This window comes from Triturus cristatus, chromosome 5_1, assembly GCF_964204655.1.
Source record: "Triturus cristatus chromosome 5_1, aTriCri1.1, whole genome shotgun sequence".
NCBI lineage: Eukaryota > Metazoa > Chordata > Amphibia > Caudata > Salamandridae > Triturus > Triturus cristatus.
This window is the reverse complement of record NC_140587.1, coordinates 769,952,645-769,970,862: the sequence shown is the minus strand read 5'-3', so window position 1 is coordinate 769,970,862 and position 18,218 is coordinate 769,952,645. Positions and strand designations below refer to the sequence as shown.

The 18,218-nt window shown below is 42.0% G+C and overlaps 1 protein-coding gene across 1 annotated transcript in view; it reads left to right on the top strand.

The window, feature by feature from the left end:
• LAMA3 (laminin subunit alpha 3) overlaps positions 1-18,218 on the top strand; it is an 881,606-nt gene that overhangs the window by 453,232 nt on the left and 410,156 nt on the right. The window contains exons 27-28 of the mRNA XM_085605753.1: positions 10,517-10,659; positions 16,412-16,506. Of these exons, the coding sequence (XP_085461879.1) occupies positions 10,517-10,659; positions 16,412-16,506 (238 nt within the window). The remainder of the gene's footprint in view (positions 1-10,516; positions 10,660-16,411; positions 16,507-18,218) is intronic.

The window sequence follows — 18,218 nt, the reverse complement described above, 5'->3', positions numbered from 1 at the left end:
GGGGTGGGCACCCGCTTATTCAAAATAACACAGATGCGGGGTGGGCACCCGCAATAATAGACGCATAAGCAGGGTGGTCTCCCGCAATAAAATAAAAAGCAAAAGCGGGGTGGGCACCCGCAATCAGCATCACGGGGGAATCCCTATGCCGGGGATTCCCTCCTCCACGGGCAGCTCAGCGCTGCGGAGCCCTCGTGCTCCTTCTCTTGGGGATTTTTAGAATATAGCGCTCCCCAGGCGCTAGGAGCCCTTAAGTCCCTGGAAAATCAAAAGAACAGCGCTCACAGGGCGCAAGGGTTCCCAAAAAGTCCTTATAGGTCAAGGGGACAATGTTGGGCCCAGGGAGGCAAGCCCTCATGGCGGTTCCTCCTCGACCCCAGCAGCAGCACGCCCCAGCAGGTTGAGGAACAGCACAGAACAGAACCTTTTCATGGGGTCACAGCCCCTATATTTATATTACACAATCTCTTTGTCTTCAGTACAGGGCATGGGGAACCAGATGCAACTGGTTCAGGGGGGAATTGGAGCTCTTTGTTTTCCAAGCTCCTCTTCCCCTTCGTCAGGTGGGGGCTAAATGATCAGACACACCAAAGGGGCAGAGCCAGCATTGTACAGGCTGGGCACAGTCCTATTCAGAGTCAGGGGATTACCCCTCCCACTACTCCCAGCACAGATGCCCCATTCAGCCTAGTGCTGACTCACCCTGCCCCTCCTGGAGCCACACACACCTCCCAGCCCCTGTCACTCACAAGCCAGACATGCAATTCACATCAGGCAGGCAGACACATAGCACACCGAAATGCCAACTTCTAAAAGTGGCATTTCTCAACCAGTCATCATAAATCTGCGCACACCATTGCGCAGCATTTATTCTCACAATTTCATACACACTAAACTCGACCACACTACTACTCCCATTCCAGGAATTACCACTGACACACTTAATCAGGGAATCCCCCATGCATTCCTATGGGAGGGCAGGCCAACTTTACCAAATGTACACAGAGAGCGCACGCACTTTACAATGGACCACAGTGCTAAAGTGCCCAGAGGCCTAAAACCACCAACACCATGTCAGAAAAAAGGCAAAAAGCTCTAGGGGTGAACCTGCCAAAAAGGGCCAAGTCCAACAGTCGTTGAAGCCGCGAGAATGGCTTGAGCCAGATGACCGGCTCTGAGGTCCCGGTTTTGAGGTCCCCTTGGAGCCAAAAACAAGCTGAAGCAAGAAGTTGTAGATTTTAACTGAAGGGATCCGGTAAACTGTCCCTCACTGAAATATGGACATCAGACCTATGTCACTCATATATAGTTATGATTATCTCCACAACCAGCCTGGGTAGTAGGATTGACAGTCATCCTCCAATAGTAGGATGCTGTTTGTGTGCCTCCTGGACTGTAAATCTGTGCCTCCTGGACTGTAAATGTGGGTTAACTCAGTGGGACAGCTGGGTTGTTGGGCACAGTGAAAGAAAACCTTGCACTAGACTGTCCAGAAACACTCAAGCGCAGGGCAACACAGTCTCCCGAAGCCTTGCAGTGGAGCTTTGTCCCCTAATTACTTGTGTCCTCAAGTGAATCCTCATTGGATTTGAGAGCACCAGCCCTCAGATCAGAGATGTCCCAAAGTCCTGCAGCATTCAGTTGTCGCATGCTTGTGAGACACTTTAAGGTAGAGTATTTGGCTTCTCAAGGAGCCACATACATTAGCTCTTGACAGGGGGCATTTCTTCTTATAGGAATCTCCTAATAGGTCAGTCTAGTCTGGGTGTTACTTGTATAACATCAAAATATTTACTGATATCCAGGCTCTGGCACAGTAAGGCCATGAATGCTTAGTTAAAAAAACTGTTTATCTCTTCAGTGTGGTTGGTACAAAGACTAGCCACTCCACATGTCACATTCTATCACCTTGAGTGGCTCTGTTAGATAAAGATAGGGCAACAATACAAGAACAATTGACTGATGTTTAGATTGCAGTGGCTTCAAAGAAATCTTTGGGTAGTCTGCAACAGATACACCTTCATGCAGTCAGAGCAGGTGGTGGCTACTATCATCACAGGCAACTTTTTAGTTTTCCCGCCACACATTCTAAAGTTTGCACTAACTTCATGAGAGGGAAGGATACATTATAGGATGCTGCAATCAGTGTTTTAGAACAGTCCAGGAGAAGGCCAGGTGCATTGGAGGTGTAGATGCAAGTCATATGTCCCAGGGAAAGCGCTAGGATCTGGAGTAAAGGGACCCTCCAGATCCTAGCGCTTTCCCTGGGACATATGACTTGCATCTACACCTCCAATGCACCTGGCCTTCTCCTGGACTGTTCTAAAACACTGATTACAGCATCCTATAATGTATCCATCCCTCTCATGAAGTTAGTGCAAACTTTAGAATATGTGGCGGGAAAACTAAAAAGTTGCCTGTGATGATAGTAGCCACCACCTGCTCTGACTGCATGAAGGTGTATCTGTTGCAGACTACCCAAAGATTTCTTTGAAGCCACTGCAATCTAAACATCAGTCAATTGTTCTTGTATTGTTGCCCTGTCTTTATCTTTGACGGAGGGATGTAGCTTAGCCAAGATATGTATGAGGTAGGCAGAGGTACTGGTAAGCTGACTAAGTTAACTGACAGTAGACACAATTATTTTAAAACCTACCAGCACTGTTAAATCATTGGGTTTCCAGCTAGACACTCATCCAACTATCAAATGGCATGTTAAATGTATTGATATTAGAATAAATATCCAACCCGATTTTTCAACCAGTTCTATCTTTTCGGTCAACTGTTACAGCATTGCTTGGTTCCAGGATTAACTTTAGCAGTTCCATATTGGCATCCACAAGTCCATGCGTTCTAACAAATAACAAATAATATATTATGGCCCGAACACGAAGATGTCACAATATTACACAATATTACCCCTGGATTTAGGCAGCTTCATTGGTTGAGTTATGAGCAAAGCTGCAACTTAAAGTGTCTTCTTTTGCAGAAGGGCTGCCCATTCAGCCACACCTGCTGCTTAGTGAGTGAAACTGGAATCACTGTTTGGACTAGGAGATTTCAGTGTGATGATACTCTATGGCTAGAGATGCTAGTATTTTTAAAAAAGGAAGAGTTATTCTCTCAATATAGAATTAGATGCAATTGAGGTAACAAACATGTTGGTGGAATGGCGCTGTCATACGATTTGAACAATGAAGTATGTTGGTAAATGATAATGAGTTAAATCCATCTCTATTTTTACTTTTTGTTGGCACAATTTAAAAGCCTGTAATATACATTTTCAGAGCTGTGTCCTTTACATTGAAAAATTATTAGAAGGAGAAGAACTGCGAGACTTTGACATCTTCTACTTTGAACTCCAAAACCCAATACTTTTTTTTCCATGTTAAGCATAATTCTTTCCGGAAACAGCTATAAATGCCTGGCCTAGCTTCTCCTTGCATCCTCTCACTCCTGGGCACTACCTTCCTCCCTCTTACCTCTCTCTATAGATGCTAGGTCACATAAATCATAGGGTGTGTTAGGGGATATACTTTTGGGGCTATGCTTTAGTAACATTACACCCCTCATATTCTGAAGTGCAACTCAGCTGTTGCTGAAGCTTTGCAGCTCATGAGTTACCTACATGTGATAGTTTAACCAATTTAAGGTATTTTTTTTAAACTTTATTTAAATTTGCTCAAATACAATAAGCAATGGTAAACATATAGATCAAATTCTCCTGTGTACCTCAATAAAAAAAAGAAGTATAATGGACACTTAGACAATACATTTAGCAGAAAATCAAATCACCCAGGTCAGAATCTACCAGTGATCCTCCCCCTTGTCATGAGGAGGCTCACCGAAGACTTGTCCGGGCTAAGAAGGTCACACCCGCCGGGCAGTGATTTCTTCAGCCTGTCTAATTTTGGCTCAGGCAGTCATGCGTATGTGCATTTAGCACCTGTTGAGTGCCTGGTTGCCTGACCCACATATGAAGAGTTTCTGTCAAACTGACGTTTGCTCCCAGGCACTTTTCCTGCATCGGAAAAAGGTGGATTTCCATGACTCCCCCACCTTTAATGAGAGGCCACAGCTGGTATATACATGCAAATGGCTTCCCATAACGTCTTTAGGTCAGGAGGTTGCAGGCTCTAGTTCAGCATATATTTGTAACTGTTCATTGGAAAATGTAAGATCTGACAGTCACATTTTATGAGTATGTGATCTATTTTTGCAACCTGTCATTTGGCTAGTAGAAGGGAGATTGCACAAGTATTCTATATACGGCGGAAATTGGTTGCACCCAACTCAGAAGTGCTAGGTTTCGGTTTAGTAGTAGGGGTTTGTCTATCATTTTTGAGATAGCGTTTCACACCTCAGTATAGAACTGGTGTATTTGGGGGAAGCTCCATGCAAATGCAAGAAGCCCATCTGAGGGCTGCCACATCTCAAGCATTTATAGTTGAAAGTGAGCCCACATTTCCAGAAGCTTAGTGGAAAGTGATACATTTTATGAAGGTAATGAAAGCGAATTATGTGGAGTCGGCTACTGAGTGATTATGCCGCTGTTTATAAGCATCAGTATTCCTGCTCTTTATGAGGGAGCGGGATGTGCACTGCACCCTGCCATATAGAGCAGAAGTTTGATCCGTCTATCAGTTGTGTCCTACAAGCATGATATAGCCTGCTCATAGTTTTCCCTGCTAGTGGCATCTTTAGCACGGTTGATCCATATCCTCAAGTATTTTTCATCACACCATATTAGATGATAATCAGGCATGAATTTTTGGACATTGGGTATGAAATGGAAGATGACTAATTTGTCCCAAATGATAATAATGCCTTAAAGCTCTCCAAATCAAAAGAATTCCCTGAGAATCGGACTGAGGCTAATATGGGGGCTAGTTATCTCTAGAATCATGTATACAAATACAGAAAAAGATTGTGTGATGTGTATCTAAGAGCATTTTTGGCATTTTGCCCATTAAAGGTTCCAGTGGCAGTACAAAAAGTAATTGGGACAGCAGACATCCTTGCCTAATGTTCCTTAGGATATTGAGTGGAGCAAGTTTATAGCCATTTATTTGAAGGCATGCCATGGGATTAATATATATTGACTTGACCCAGTCAACAAACTTCCACACATCCCTATACATCACAGGACAGTAAACAGATATGGGCATTCCATTGCGTCAAAAGTCTTAGTGGCATCTGAGAACACTGCTACAGCATCCAGCCCTGGGTCCTATTGGTGTATAAGCACAAATTGTGGATCAACCTGAAACAAAGCCCCTCTGGTCAGATAAAGCTAAGTCAGGAAGCAATCGGAAGAGCCATTTGGCAAGTAAAGTAGCCGGATGTATGACATTACAACGCGTGTCATTACAATGCGTGCAGTTACATTGCATGCGTTACAACGCATGCGATGTTACAACGCTATGCCATTACAACGCAAGTCTGTACATCGACTTGCACTAGATGGCGTGCTAACATTAGAAAAGTGTAATTTACTATTCCAACTCCAGTCCACGTAACAGTAGGGAAGGTGTTGGGATAGTAAACTACACTATTTGTAATGTTAGCACGCCATCTAGCGCAAGTCGATGTAAAGACTTGCGTTGTAATGGCATTGCTTTGTAACATCGCATGCGTTGTAACGCATGCGATGTAAAAGCTGCGCGTGGTAAAAACCGCGTTGTAATGGCTGTTCCCCAAGTAGCCAGAACCTTAACATTGCATTTGATTAATTAGTTAAATAATTAGTTAATTCATGTATGAATCCTAGTTCTCGGGAGATTTTCCTAGTTTAAGGAGAGTGATCATGAGAGCTTCCCTTATGTAGGTGGGAGGGACGCTTAATGTGAGACTCCTCAAAAAGTGGCAATAAACAAGTAGCCAAAATCTCAGAAAATTCTTTCTGTAATTCTGCTGGCAGTCTATCCACACCTGGGGCCCTGCTAGATGAACATCTGTTAATCTTGGCTATGATTTCTTCTATTGTAAACAGTTGGCTTAGATATGTTCTGTGTCATTGAACCAGACAAGGGCTATATCGTCCAACTAATCATCTTCCTATGTGAGCGAGCAGTCTAAATTTGAGTCATTAAGTTGTGAATAGTAAGACTTGGAGCCTTGCATGATAGCCTCAGCTTCCAACCGGGCAGCACCACCCTCATCTGTAATTCAAATGTAATTTATAGGCTAAGGTTGCTTAATGAGATTAGCTAATGATTTGCTGGGACATTCATCTTCCCTGAGGGGTTTTCACCTTTCCCAAACCTTCACTCTTCTGCTTATTTTTCTAGGAAGTTGACCTCTCTAAGCAATACCTCATTATATTCTGTAATTTTTCCTCTCATAGTCACTAGCACTGTAGAATCAGATTTAAATACCTACCTGTGTTCAGCCTTTCATATCTTATTCAAGAGCGCTCGTGTGGTTTCTTAATGACTTTAGAACTCCATTGGGTTTAGCCATGTATAGTACATGAACCACAACTTTACATGGTTTCCAATACTCTGCTGATGTCTGCCACCAACCCAACATTAACCTTATAGTATTCCAGTATCTCTTGTCATAATTCAGTATGGAACACGCTATTTCTTAAGACTCCCTATATTGGATATTGGTTGCGATCTAGGGGGTCTCAACTTAGAACAGGAGCATGGTCAGAGAGTGTTCTCCCCAGGTACTGCATCTCTACCACACAAGATCTAATGTTGTGGGTGGAGAGCCAGTAGTCTAACCTTGGCCACATGTTTTGGGCAGAGGGGTTGTAGGTGCCTTCTTTTTTCAATGGGTGCCTCAGACACCACAGATCAATCAGCTGATGATCAGTTATTATAGAGTTGATTGCTGCAGTTACTTTATGTTTGGTGAGATTATGTGATCTATCTAAATGTGGGATTGCTTTAGGCCATAGTGAGGACACTGCTGCCCACAGAGATTGAAGGAATTGTGAGTGGTCTATATTAGAGCCGTAGACACTGACCAGAGTCTTTTACCTGCCAGCTATAATGTTCTGTACCATTACAAATCAATCATCCTTAACTGTGTATAGATGCTGAAACTGAACTTCCCGTTTTATTAATATTACGATCTCTCTAGAACATGGAGAGTAAAATGAAGCTTAAGAATGTGATGGCCATTTATCTCTCAGGGCTTTCTCTGTTCACTTAGTAATGTGGGTTTCTTGCAAAAACGCTACTGAGATATCATGTCTATTTAAGTATGCAAAGACTTGGCATGTTTCGCATAGGTTGTTGAGACCTTTAACATTCCAGATAAGAAATCTCCCCTGGGTTTTAATTTGGCTATGTAATTGTTTATACTAATCTGAAGCATTTGTACCATTGATATTCACCTCCATATAGATAGGCCAGTAGAGTGAAAAGTGAGTTAAGACTTAGCATTTGAAATTGAACAACACCTGTATATTGTAACTCTTCCCATGCCCACACCTGCAACCCTAACCCACCAGTGAGTCATCCATCCATACCCTCCCTTGTAACCGAAACCAAAGTAACTGCAGCACATTCCAGCTAAAAGCAAGAGCTAACAGTTCGATGTCAGAGTAGGTATTGCCCCTGGGGAGGTACAGGAGGTCATGCTCTGGACTCTCCATAGACTTAGGAGATGGGCAGGGACAGATGAAGTGGGCCTAGCGGTGAGTTTCATTGTCCTGATTCTTAGGTCCTTAATTGTAGCATGGTTGATTATGTAGGATATTGTGCGTGGCATGCTGTGCTCTTAGTTCCTCCTGATCAATGCTGTTAAGGAGGGCTAGTTATATGATTCTTCTGATAGGTCATTATTTGTTTCCTCAGCCTCAGTAAAGCTTGAACCGCAATGTTTATGGTCACACTTGTTAAGTTATTTCAGGAATGAGAAGGCTAATTGGGCTGTGGAGAATTTGTGTAATATTTCTTTATAATCAATCCTAAGGAGCCCTGGGTTTAGCATGGCAGTTTTTGTCTGATCGGTAAGTGTTCTCTGCACGCTGTCTGTGCCGTTAATGTGAAGTTGGGGATTGTTTCAATGTTGTACCCGTGATAGCTCTGCTCTTTCTCTTTTTGGGCCCTTCTCAACACTGTGTCACAATCCGTATAATTTAGCAGTCTGGCTATAATAAGCCCCACTGTGCCCCTGAAGGTGCCCTGGGCGCTAGTGAGCGATGTGCATGTTCCACTACCAGCAGGTAGGAGAAGTAGGCCTGGACAAGCTTTTTATTCTATCGAGAATTTCCATGGTGAACTGGAACCCCTGTAGGCTGGTTTTGAAAGGCCAGGTGCACTCCCGGTGCCTCTGTCAGCCGCCCCCCCAAGATTAATTGTATCAGGTATTGGAAGGCAAAGAGAAAGTGATCTGAGAGGGAGAAGAGAGAGCAGAAATGGAGGGCTAGAGAATGGATGGATTGATGGAAAGAGAAAGAGAGAGCGAGAAGATGAGGGGAGGGCGGGGGTACTGGTTTGAACATTTTTGCGAGGGCTGCTTTTGGATCCCGAGTTCAGGCCTGGGGAGATGCTGACTGTTCCAAACAGTGTTGTCAACTTGTTGTCCATGAAAATTTCCATTGCGTTTGTGTCCACAGCCTTGAGAATCGCTAGTATGCGCAGATTGTTCCGGCTTGTTTCAAGGTTTTCGTTTTGACCTAAATCACTGAGACAACTTACTGCATATTTAACCATTTCTCATGTTTCTGTTTCACGCGTCCTCAATATCAGAGCTGCAGTGTCCAACCTGGCCACAAGTTTGTGGACTTGAGGCTCGGTTAAATTCTTCGAAGCAGGGTTTGCACCAGGGTGTATGTCTGATGTGGCACAGCCAGCACTTATTGGCTGACCCTGCAGGCCCTCCATGTCATGCAGACTGCTGTGCATTTAGCTTCAAATGGCAGTCTGGACTGCTTGCTGTTGGATTGCCCATGCTTAGTGTATATGCTTAGTGTGTTTAATGTCCAGGGTCATTGGTAACAGCCTCCCACCCATGGACACAAGTGACATTCCGAAGAGAACTCCTCCGATGTAGCCGTTACCGGGGACTGGCCATGGTGTCAGTAAAGTTAATTAGCACTCACTCTGATCAACTGCTTGCCTTCTTGATGAACCCTCCCTGCAATAGATAGTTCTTTCAAGCGATTACCCACACAGCAAGCTGCAATGGTAATCTAGATAACTTATACACCCTGTATATGGCAGATGAGAGTATACTAACACTGTCCTATGTATTGATCTAACGTTCTCTGTAGATGCACAGTACAAGCTTGGTCACCCAATCAGTGAAAGGCTGCAAGGAGTCAGGTCTAAATGCGCCCTTGATATTTCACGGGTTCGTGGGTGCACGTTCAAATCCTAGCTGTTGCTCCTGCATCCTAGGCTTCATTTGTAACTATGTAGGCAGCAGCACCAATGTGTAGCGTGGAAGTCTGTGGGGATCAGGCCCGCGCTCTCATGTTAATTCTTATGGGCCATTAGTCTCCTTTCCATTCAACAGGGGTGTACATCATAGGATTTTGCACTGCCAATGCTGCCAGGGTCCTCCCGGCATGTCTTACGGTGCACCCATGACTTCATTTTCACCCAAAGCTGCTGTGTGTAAGGCCCCAAATAGCTGTTTTTGGCAGATAGTGCTCCCTGGCCTATGATGCCGTACTAAAGTGCAGCTGTCTTGCAGCTAGCACTCTAGCACCTTCAGTTTAAGGTACTTTAGGGCACATTTGCAAATTAACATCTGGATTGACTTCATCCTAGGAGTAGATACAATTTTGAGGAATTCATGAAATGGGTTGTACTGTAGCAACTTGAAATGGGTTTGAGGTTGAGGTAATTTCATATATTTATTTGCTGTCTTTTACTGACAACCCTGTATTGTATTAAATTATGGATTTTCCTTGTAAAAAAATATTTTAGCAATCTCATAGGGCTTTGGTATGCTTATTTTCTTGCATCACTAGTCTTAATGACAGGTTTCAAAGGGATTCATTAGTGGGTGACATCTCATGCAATTGGCCCCTTACATGTCTACCAGAGTAAATCATATAAGAATCACTGGGAAAGCATCACTAACTGACTAATTTTGTACTACATAAAATGCTAACCATAACAGCACAATAGAAATGCAATGTCATCAGGAAAAAACGAGCTGTGCCTTGTATTTGAGGGCCCATTTCCAAACACACAAAGAGTACTTGGGGCACAAATACTACGTTTTTTAAAGATGGCAGTTTCTAGTCCTGGAAAATAGTTGTATTTTGGGAAATTAAAGATACTCTTGCCCTACTGACTTTGGAATGTATACATCAACACAGAAGGTGTTGTACTCACAACAATCTTTGTAATGTTTGATCATGTATCTTAAATAAAGCTCAGGTTTTTTCAAATATGTCTAATACAGTGCAGCTTGATTTAAAAAAAAAAATATCCCTCTTTCACCCTTTCCCCTTCAATCATTACAACTGAAAGTACAAAACTGTCATTGTTTTTCTCAGAATTCAGTATTGTGTAGTGTAATACTTATTGTAAATTTTTAACAGGGGCAACTCAAACCAAAGAAATCATATTCTCCCCCAGCAAGGAGCCTGCATTTGTTACAGTTCCTGGCAATAGCTTTGCAGATCCATTTTCATTTGTTCCAGGAACATGGATTATTAATATCGTGGTTGAAGGAATCCTTTTGGTAAGAAAACTGACACATTTGTGTGGAGTTGTGTAAATCAAAATTTGCACCAATGCAAGTCAATCAGATGTAACAAACCATTATAAAGCTATGTAATTTCAAGATATTTCTTTGATATTGCTAAAACTGGGAGCATGTTGTGTGTTTTGATATCAGTGAACTCTGCAACAAAGTTCCAGCTATAGATCACTGGGAGTGAACATGAAATGCACACAGCATTCAAAATATTACTGAGGACATTGTATTCATTTCTACATATTAGAATTAAGACTGACTGAGGCAGCACTGACTTCCACAACTACCCGTATCTCCTCAACATACTGCCAGACATATATATGAAATGGTCTCACACCCTCAGACATCTACTGAGCACAAAGTCTTACTTTCTAACACCACCAATGTGGACCAACTGGTCTCAAGACATTATGAATGAAGAACACCAGAGCTACATTTATATAAAGCTGTATGTGTGTTCCTAGTTCCTCTTTTTGTTGCTGTCACTTTGTCCTGTTACTCTAAAAAGGAGCAGAAACCCACAGTTCTTTGCAGGACTTTCCTGAAAAAGTATTCAGCCTGCAATCTTTTGTTACTTTCTCCTCACAGCATGGGAGTTAGTAAGGTACTTTCAGAGTAATAGAGATTGTAGGTCTATGATAACCAATCATAACCAATGCTTAGCAGAATGCACGCTTGTTTACATTGGAAGATACTTGATGTATTCTCTAATCCAGGATTAAAAGTCTGAGTTAGAGTTAAGTAGTATACAAAAATAATTCTCTGAATTTAGGAGGAAGTGATGACCCATAGAAAATGAATCCGGGTGAATTCCTTCCACTAATTGGATTTTATGGTGGAGGGAATTACACCGGTGCATTTTCCTTTGGATTTGGCACTTCCCCTGTAATCAGTGACTTAACAGCTACCAACTAGGGGCGTTATTACGACTTCAGCAGTACGACTGCTGGACCGCTGAGGCCACATCCACCACAAGATGCAATGCTGGCAGATATGAGACCGCCGCATTACAACTGGACTGCCGGGCCAGCAGTGTGCCGTCCTCGTCATGGCTGTCTGCATGATTTGGCTTAGTGAGTGAGCCTGAATCTAGTGCAGCAACCCAGCAGCGCCTGTACTGTCATGAGCTCACTGCTGGCATGCACCATGTTGTGCATGCCACACAGTGTGCTCACTACAGTGCAGGCACAGGGGGCGCAACATGTGCCTTCAGTCACATAACAAAATAGGCACCGACATCCTGGGGCCTTGTTTGGGGCCCCTTACTTGCCGTTCTGCTAGCTTTTTCATGGTGGAAGGCTTGCGGAAAGGCAAGTCGAAATATGGACAGCGGTGCCAGGTTCTGCACCACCTCCATTCTTCCCGACTAACACCGTGGATCCAGGATCCTCGATGTGCCGGCAGTGTTGTGGCGGGCTGGTGGCTGTCTAACCGCCAGACTCGTAATCAGGTGGTCGGACTGACTAGGTTACGGTGGTTGGACCACCACTACGGGCTCGGTATTCTCAAGACCGACAAACTAGTAATAAGCCACTAGATCTAAATTAGGCACCTACTCTAATTTGCCCATTCAGCTAGTGAATGGACAGCAACCTTAACCTTAATATACACGCTGGTTGCCTTATAATATTACTATTACTATTTTTTAATGTATGCTTATACTGTTAGTTATAGACTAAAGTCATCTAACCATATATAATAATAGTAATCAAAATAATAATAATAATGCCATTGATAAAAATATAATTCTTATTATTAGATGGTGAAGTGATTGTAATTGTATTTATACAGAGCTTACTACCCCTGACAAGGTGCTGAAGCGCTTTTCGGTGAGTAGCATGCTACTCCAGAACCCAACATGGATTAGTGGTGGATTAGCATAGGGAAATATAAGTTGTTAATTGGAGACATGTGAGTCTGATAGTTGGATTGAATAGTAGTAGTACTGTTTTTTTGTTATTGTTATTGCTATAATTGTTGTTTTAATAAAGACCTTTAACTTATGGCCAGAAATATCAGAATAGTGTCACTTTCAGGAATTTCAAAATTTGTCATTAATAAAAACTTCATAAATAGCATTACTGCAATGACTCCCTAATGTGTCATTCTTGGGTCTTTATTTACTACAGGCATCACTTTCCCCTGTCTTAATCATATCCTTCCCTCTGTTGAAATCACTAAACTTTAGCCACCTGAAATAAAAGGTTGACCCACTTAAAACATCCTACATTAGATTTCACAGCCACAAAGACTTGGACTCCACATCCAGACACATACATTTCAAATAAGCTATGAACATCTTATGATCATCTATCAAGTAATTCTACTAAATTTACAAATGAAATGTACTTCTTTCTCTATAGAATCCTCAATATTTTCCTCTCCTTACAATTCTGCCCAAATGTGATCAACCTTAAACATATTAGAAATAGTAGCATTCCCAAGAACAGCAAGACTGCAAAAAAACAGAAGAGCACATTTGAAATTATGTTATGAGGGTCTCACTCGCCACACAGCCAATCAAACTACTGCATTGACTCTAAAGAAAATGAAGTCACACCAGGAGTTTAAAAGCAACACTATATTGATAAAAATTATAAAACTTAGCCACTTTATCCAATGCTGTGTATGAAAGGGATACAGTAATAGGACAATAAGACTCATATTTACCTCAAATCTTTATTTTCTGACATTTCTACCTTAAATGTCTTCCTGGAAAATTTTACAAAATGGACAAGCGCATTCTCTCTGAACCTCAGTCCCTCAAAGCTGAATTATTCCTCTTGTACACTTGTGACCACCCATTTCCAAATCCAGAAATGGTGAACATGTCTCAATAGCCTAGGTATCTAGCTCACCTTTGTTTCTGCCATCAAATGCCTAGGATTCATCATTTTCTTTTAAATTGTTTATTTTTAATTGTATCGTAAATGGCACAATCATATCCTCCATTTATAACTTAACTTTGTATATACATATTCTTATGCAGTACACATCGCTTGTCTTACCAGTTATAACATTGCTCATTAGGATTCATCATTGACCAAAATATCACCATAGTACCTCACATCTCCAACTGACCAAAACGACCACATTCCAAATTCCCATTTTCAGAATATGCCAAAAATGGCCTCTTTATTGCCAGGACGAACATTAGACCAATGGTAGAAGCAGAACTCACACAAACTCACATAATAAAGCACCCACTCATTTGCACAGGCACATTAAGGCTCACACTGACATGTACTCATATGTACACATGCAGCATTAGAGATACTTTAATGTTTATCTTGAACTGGTTTCTTGCTCTGGAGGCCTCACTTCTTCCTAAGCCTTGTGTATTTTGCTTCCTGTCACTAGCAGATGCATTTCCTGTGGCATGAATGGCCCTGCATTGCAGGTAATTGACAGTGTAATTGAGATTGCAAACCTGTTTAGTACCTATGCTGTCAATTACACTTTTAGAGTAACACAGAGAATGACATAGAGCTTGTATTGCAGACTTAGAGTGCTCTATTAGAAAGCTGTAGTCTCGATTTTCAGGTCCCAATTCTCTAGCCAAGAGTTATGCATTGGTTCTCTAAACCCATAGACAGTGTACAGATCTAATGGCCTAGTTTGCACTGCCTGTCCATCACACATGCACATTTTGTACTTTTTCCACTGTCAATCTGAGGACCTGGAGCTGTATAGCAAATGCAACATTGCATAGTTTCTGAAGAGATTATGGATGAAAAGGTCAGTAGTTGGGCCTCCAAATGCTCTAATGCGCTTGCCACTTCTGCTTAACTGAATTTTCGTGTTGGATTTCAGAAGCACTTATTAAGTTCACATTTAATTATCAAATGTACACTTAGTTCATTCTTATGCCTAACTGTAATCTACTAATCAAGAAACCAATGTATTTGAATTATATTTGTCCATTGGAAGCTCTTTTGTTAATTCGGTAGTTCCTTATTTTAGTAATTTCTTTTTTATTTTTTTTTATTGAATCATCATCAAAATTAAAGCACTATTGATGCAACATTCAAAACAAGAAGAAAAAAAATAATAATACAATACAAATAATGTATACAAATCATATCCAATTACATTAACTCATATATTCTACTATTGAAGAAAAAATATTACACAAAATAGCGCAAAAAACAAGAAAAAATAATCAACAAATATGCATATCAAACGGGTGCCCAGATTTGCTTACCCATTTGCTTCAACTTCCATCCCTTTTTATCATGCAGAGCCTTCTCTAAGGTATATATAGCTAGCAGCCGCGACAGCCACTGCTGAAACACAGGCGGATTCGGATCTTTCCATAAGGCCGCTATACACAGCCGACTTAAAGTCATAGCCAGGAATATAAATTCTTGGAAGAATATTTCAGTGCCTTCCCTTGCTACCCCTAAAACCATAACTTCATTTGTTAAGCTAATAGATATCCCGAGTGCTCTATCCAGAAATTGTTCTATTTATCGTTTGAAGGGATCTAACTTAGGGCATGCGGCAAACATATGTATTATATCTGCCTGCGTACTTTGACACCTTGGACAGATTATACCGCTTGTTCCCCCCCACCGAGCTATCCCATAAGGAGTATGATATAGTTCAAAGAAGGTCTTGTAGTGTTGGGTTTGTAGATTTGCTACTCTTAGTGTTGTGTTTGCTAATTTTAGCGATTTTTCACCCTCGTTCTCTGTTAAGTTTAGCTTTGTTCTCCATTTCTCAAATACTTTTTAGTAATTTCTAATATAAAAATGGGAATGCATATGTGTCATTTGGTCAATACAGGAATCATTATTTTCTTTTATGACCTATTGTGTGCCTTTTTGGTCATTTGCCCATTACCTACGTAATTAACTATATTGCCTAGACTGACTAAATATTACCATTCTTCCCTCTTCTCTTTACAGTGATATATCTGTTTAAGAACTTTAAGCAATGTCAATACTGACTCCCATAATTCATGCCTTTTGAGTTCTCTATATAATTTAATTTCAGTTGGACTCAGATACTTTCTATTCAAAGAAAGCTTGTCCAAAGTGGGCTGTAGAATTCATGTTTGGTAACCTCAGTCATTTCCTCAATAAAGTTGTCCTTTAACAAGTTATTAAAACACATGCATTTCCATCTTACATTGTCATTGTCAATGAAAGCACATGATTTAATCGGGGCATGGCTCACAAAGGTACTGATAAGTCAATATTTTGTCAAGCAGACAAACACCTGAGGTTACCTTAATATCAAAATCTTGGACCAAAGGTCACAATACACACCTTTATTTATAGATGTATGTATAATTGTAGTTTTTGCAGTGTCATCCTGCAGACACCCTTAGCTGTATGTGTGGGAAAGTAAATATCTACAAACCAGAACTTTGGAGTGGGAATAGTATATCTGTCCCTCTCCTACCCAGAGTCCAAAACTGTGGCAATATGCCTCTTCCCAAAGTAACTTGATGTCCTTGTGTACCCTTTAGGACCATTGAGTCTCAGCCTGTGGTTGGCAAGGGCAAAAATTAAATTGAGCTGTGGGGGGAGCATACAACGATCTTCAAAAAGGTTTTCTATACTTATGTTCCACCAGATACTTGTTAATTGCCATTGGTCTTCATTAGTACAGTAACAGTTTCTGTTCCACAATCATATCTGGGGTGGGCAGCAAAATGATATCTTGGGTATAGAGCTGAAATTTTTCTTTACCATTAATTAACTCAGTATATTTATCTGCTCCCTGTCAGGATTATATGGTGCTTCTACCCAGCGATTACTATGAAGCTCCCATCTTGCAGCTGACAGTCACTGAACCGTGCACGTATGCAGTCCGTGACAACAAGTTAGTAAATGTGTATGACTGTTTTACCAATAAACTTTTTGGGGTCCTTCATTTACTTATAAGTTAAGATCTTGTTGCTTCTGTATGTAGTAGAGCACAACAGAGTACCTGATAACCAAGCTGTTGTTCACTATCTCCCAAAGATAGCCTTTGTATGGGGCCAAATCCTCAATCGTCGAGAGCCTGATCCAGTATAATATAGGTTTGAGACAGGCTATATCTGAGATTTGTCCGAGGTTTAAGTCAAACCTCAACGGTAGCAGTGGGGTGCTTTTCGACAATCTCAGCAGTGATTTAATAAAGGCATTTTGCTTCTATCAAGTGGGTCGGGTTTATAGTGGTCCTCAGATCAGTACCATATAAAGCTGCCCCACATGCTTGAACCTTGTTTATTTCTAAAGCTGGAGAGATTGGGTATAAGGATCCTCTATTGGCGAACCTTACTATGGATCCAGCTCTGTGTTTAAGGGTCAGTGTGCTTTTTCTATCTGGGCCAACTAATAATGGGAATCATTAAGGGCCTTATTATGAGTTTGGCGGTGCAGGAGCGGGACCACCCCATTACCGCACCGCCAAAGCTATGTTCCCACCGCCTGCCAGATCGCAACTTTTTTTGTCACTGGTGGGCGGTTCTTTGGCAGTGCAATGGGAACGCCAAAGCAAGTTCCTGCAGTCTTAACAGTCCATGCCCTGCAGGAACTAGGGGTGCATGCAGACAGAGGGGCATTCCATGAGCCCCCCGCATGCATTCCGTGGCGTAGAGGCAACAGGGGGCCCTGTAGGGCCCCCTTTGTTTCCTCACTGCCACAGTTTTCATGGCGGGCTCACTGCCATGAAAACCGTGGTGAAGAGGAAACACGTAATATGCTTGGCAGGGCCACAGCAGCCCCGCCAAGCATGTTGTGGCCTCAAGACTGCTGCAACACTGACAGGGACCGCAGATTCCTGGTGGCAGCACATGTCCCATGGTAGTCTGACCGCCCTACTTGTTATAGGGCGGTCGGACCACCGCCGTGAGTTTGGCAGTCCGGACCGCCAAACACATAATAACGCCCTATGTCTCATACCCAGGTAATCAAACTCGTGAACCTTTCTAGACTGCCACCCTCTAAAATCACATTCCTTCTTATTTTCTTCTGATAGCTGAATATCATAAATTTAGTTTTGGTATTATTTTTTCAAAGGCCATGGTTCTAGAAGAATGAACTAAACTTCCCCAAGAGGGCATTTAGGCCCCTTGAGGTTTTGGAGAGGAGAAGAGTGTCGTCTGCAAAAAGCAGGCCTGGAACCTTGGACACAGCCATTTTAGGTGAGTCGTTCTGGCAATGCAAAAGATAGGCAATACATCCATTAATGAATAACAGGAATAAGGTGGGGTGCCTCCTGTGTTTCTCTACCCAGGCCCATCTAACCCTAGCATAATTTCCTGTGTTCCATTGCTGAGTCAGACACAATAAACCAATAGGAACACCAGCTTTCCCAAGGACCTCTTACAGTTTGGCACTGGGAACAAGGTTGAATGAGGCTCGCAGGTCTACAAATGCAAAAAATTACGAACCCCGTTCAATGTCAACAGCTTTCCACTTTATGGTCAAAAACCATAAGACCTGATCCACTATGCTTATGTTAGCGTGGAACCCTGTCTGGAAATGTGTCAACACATTATTTGTCCGTATCCAATCCCATTGCTCTGACAGGAGTTGTTTTCTATA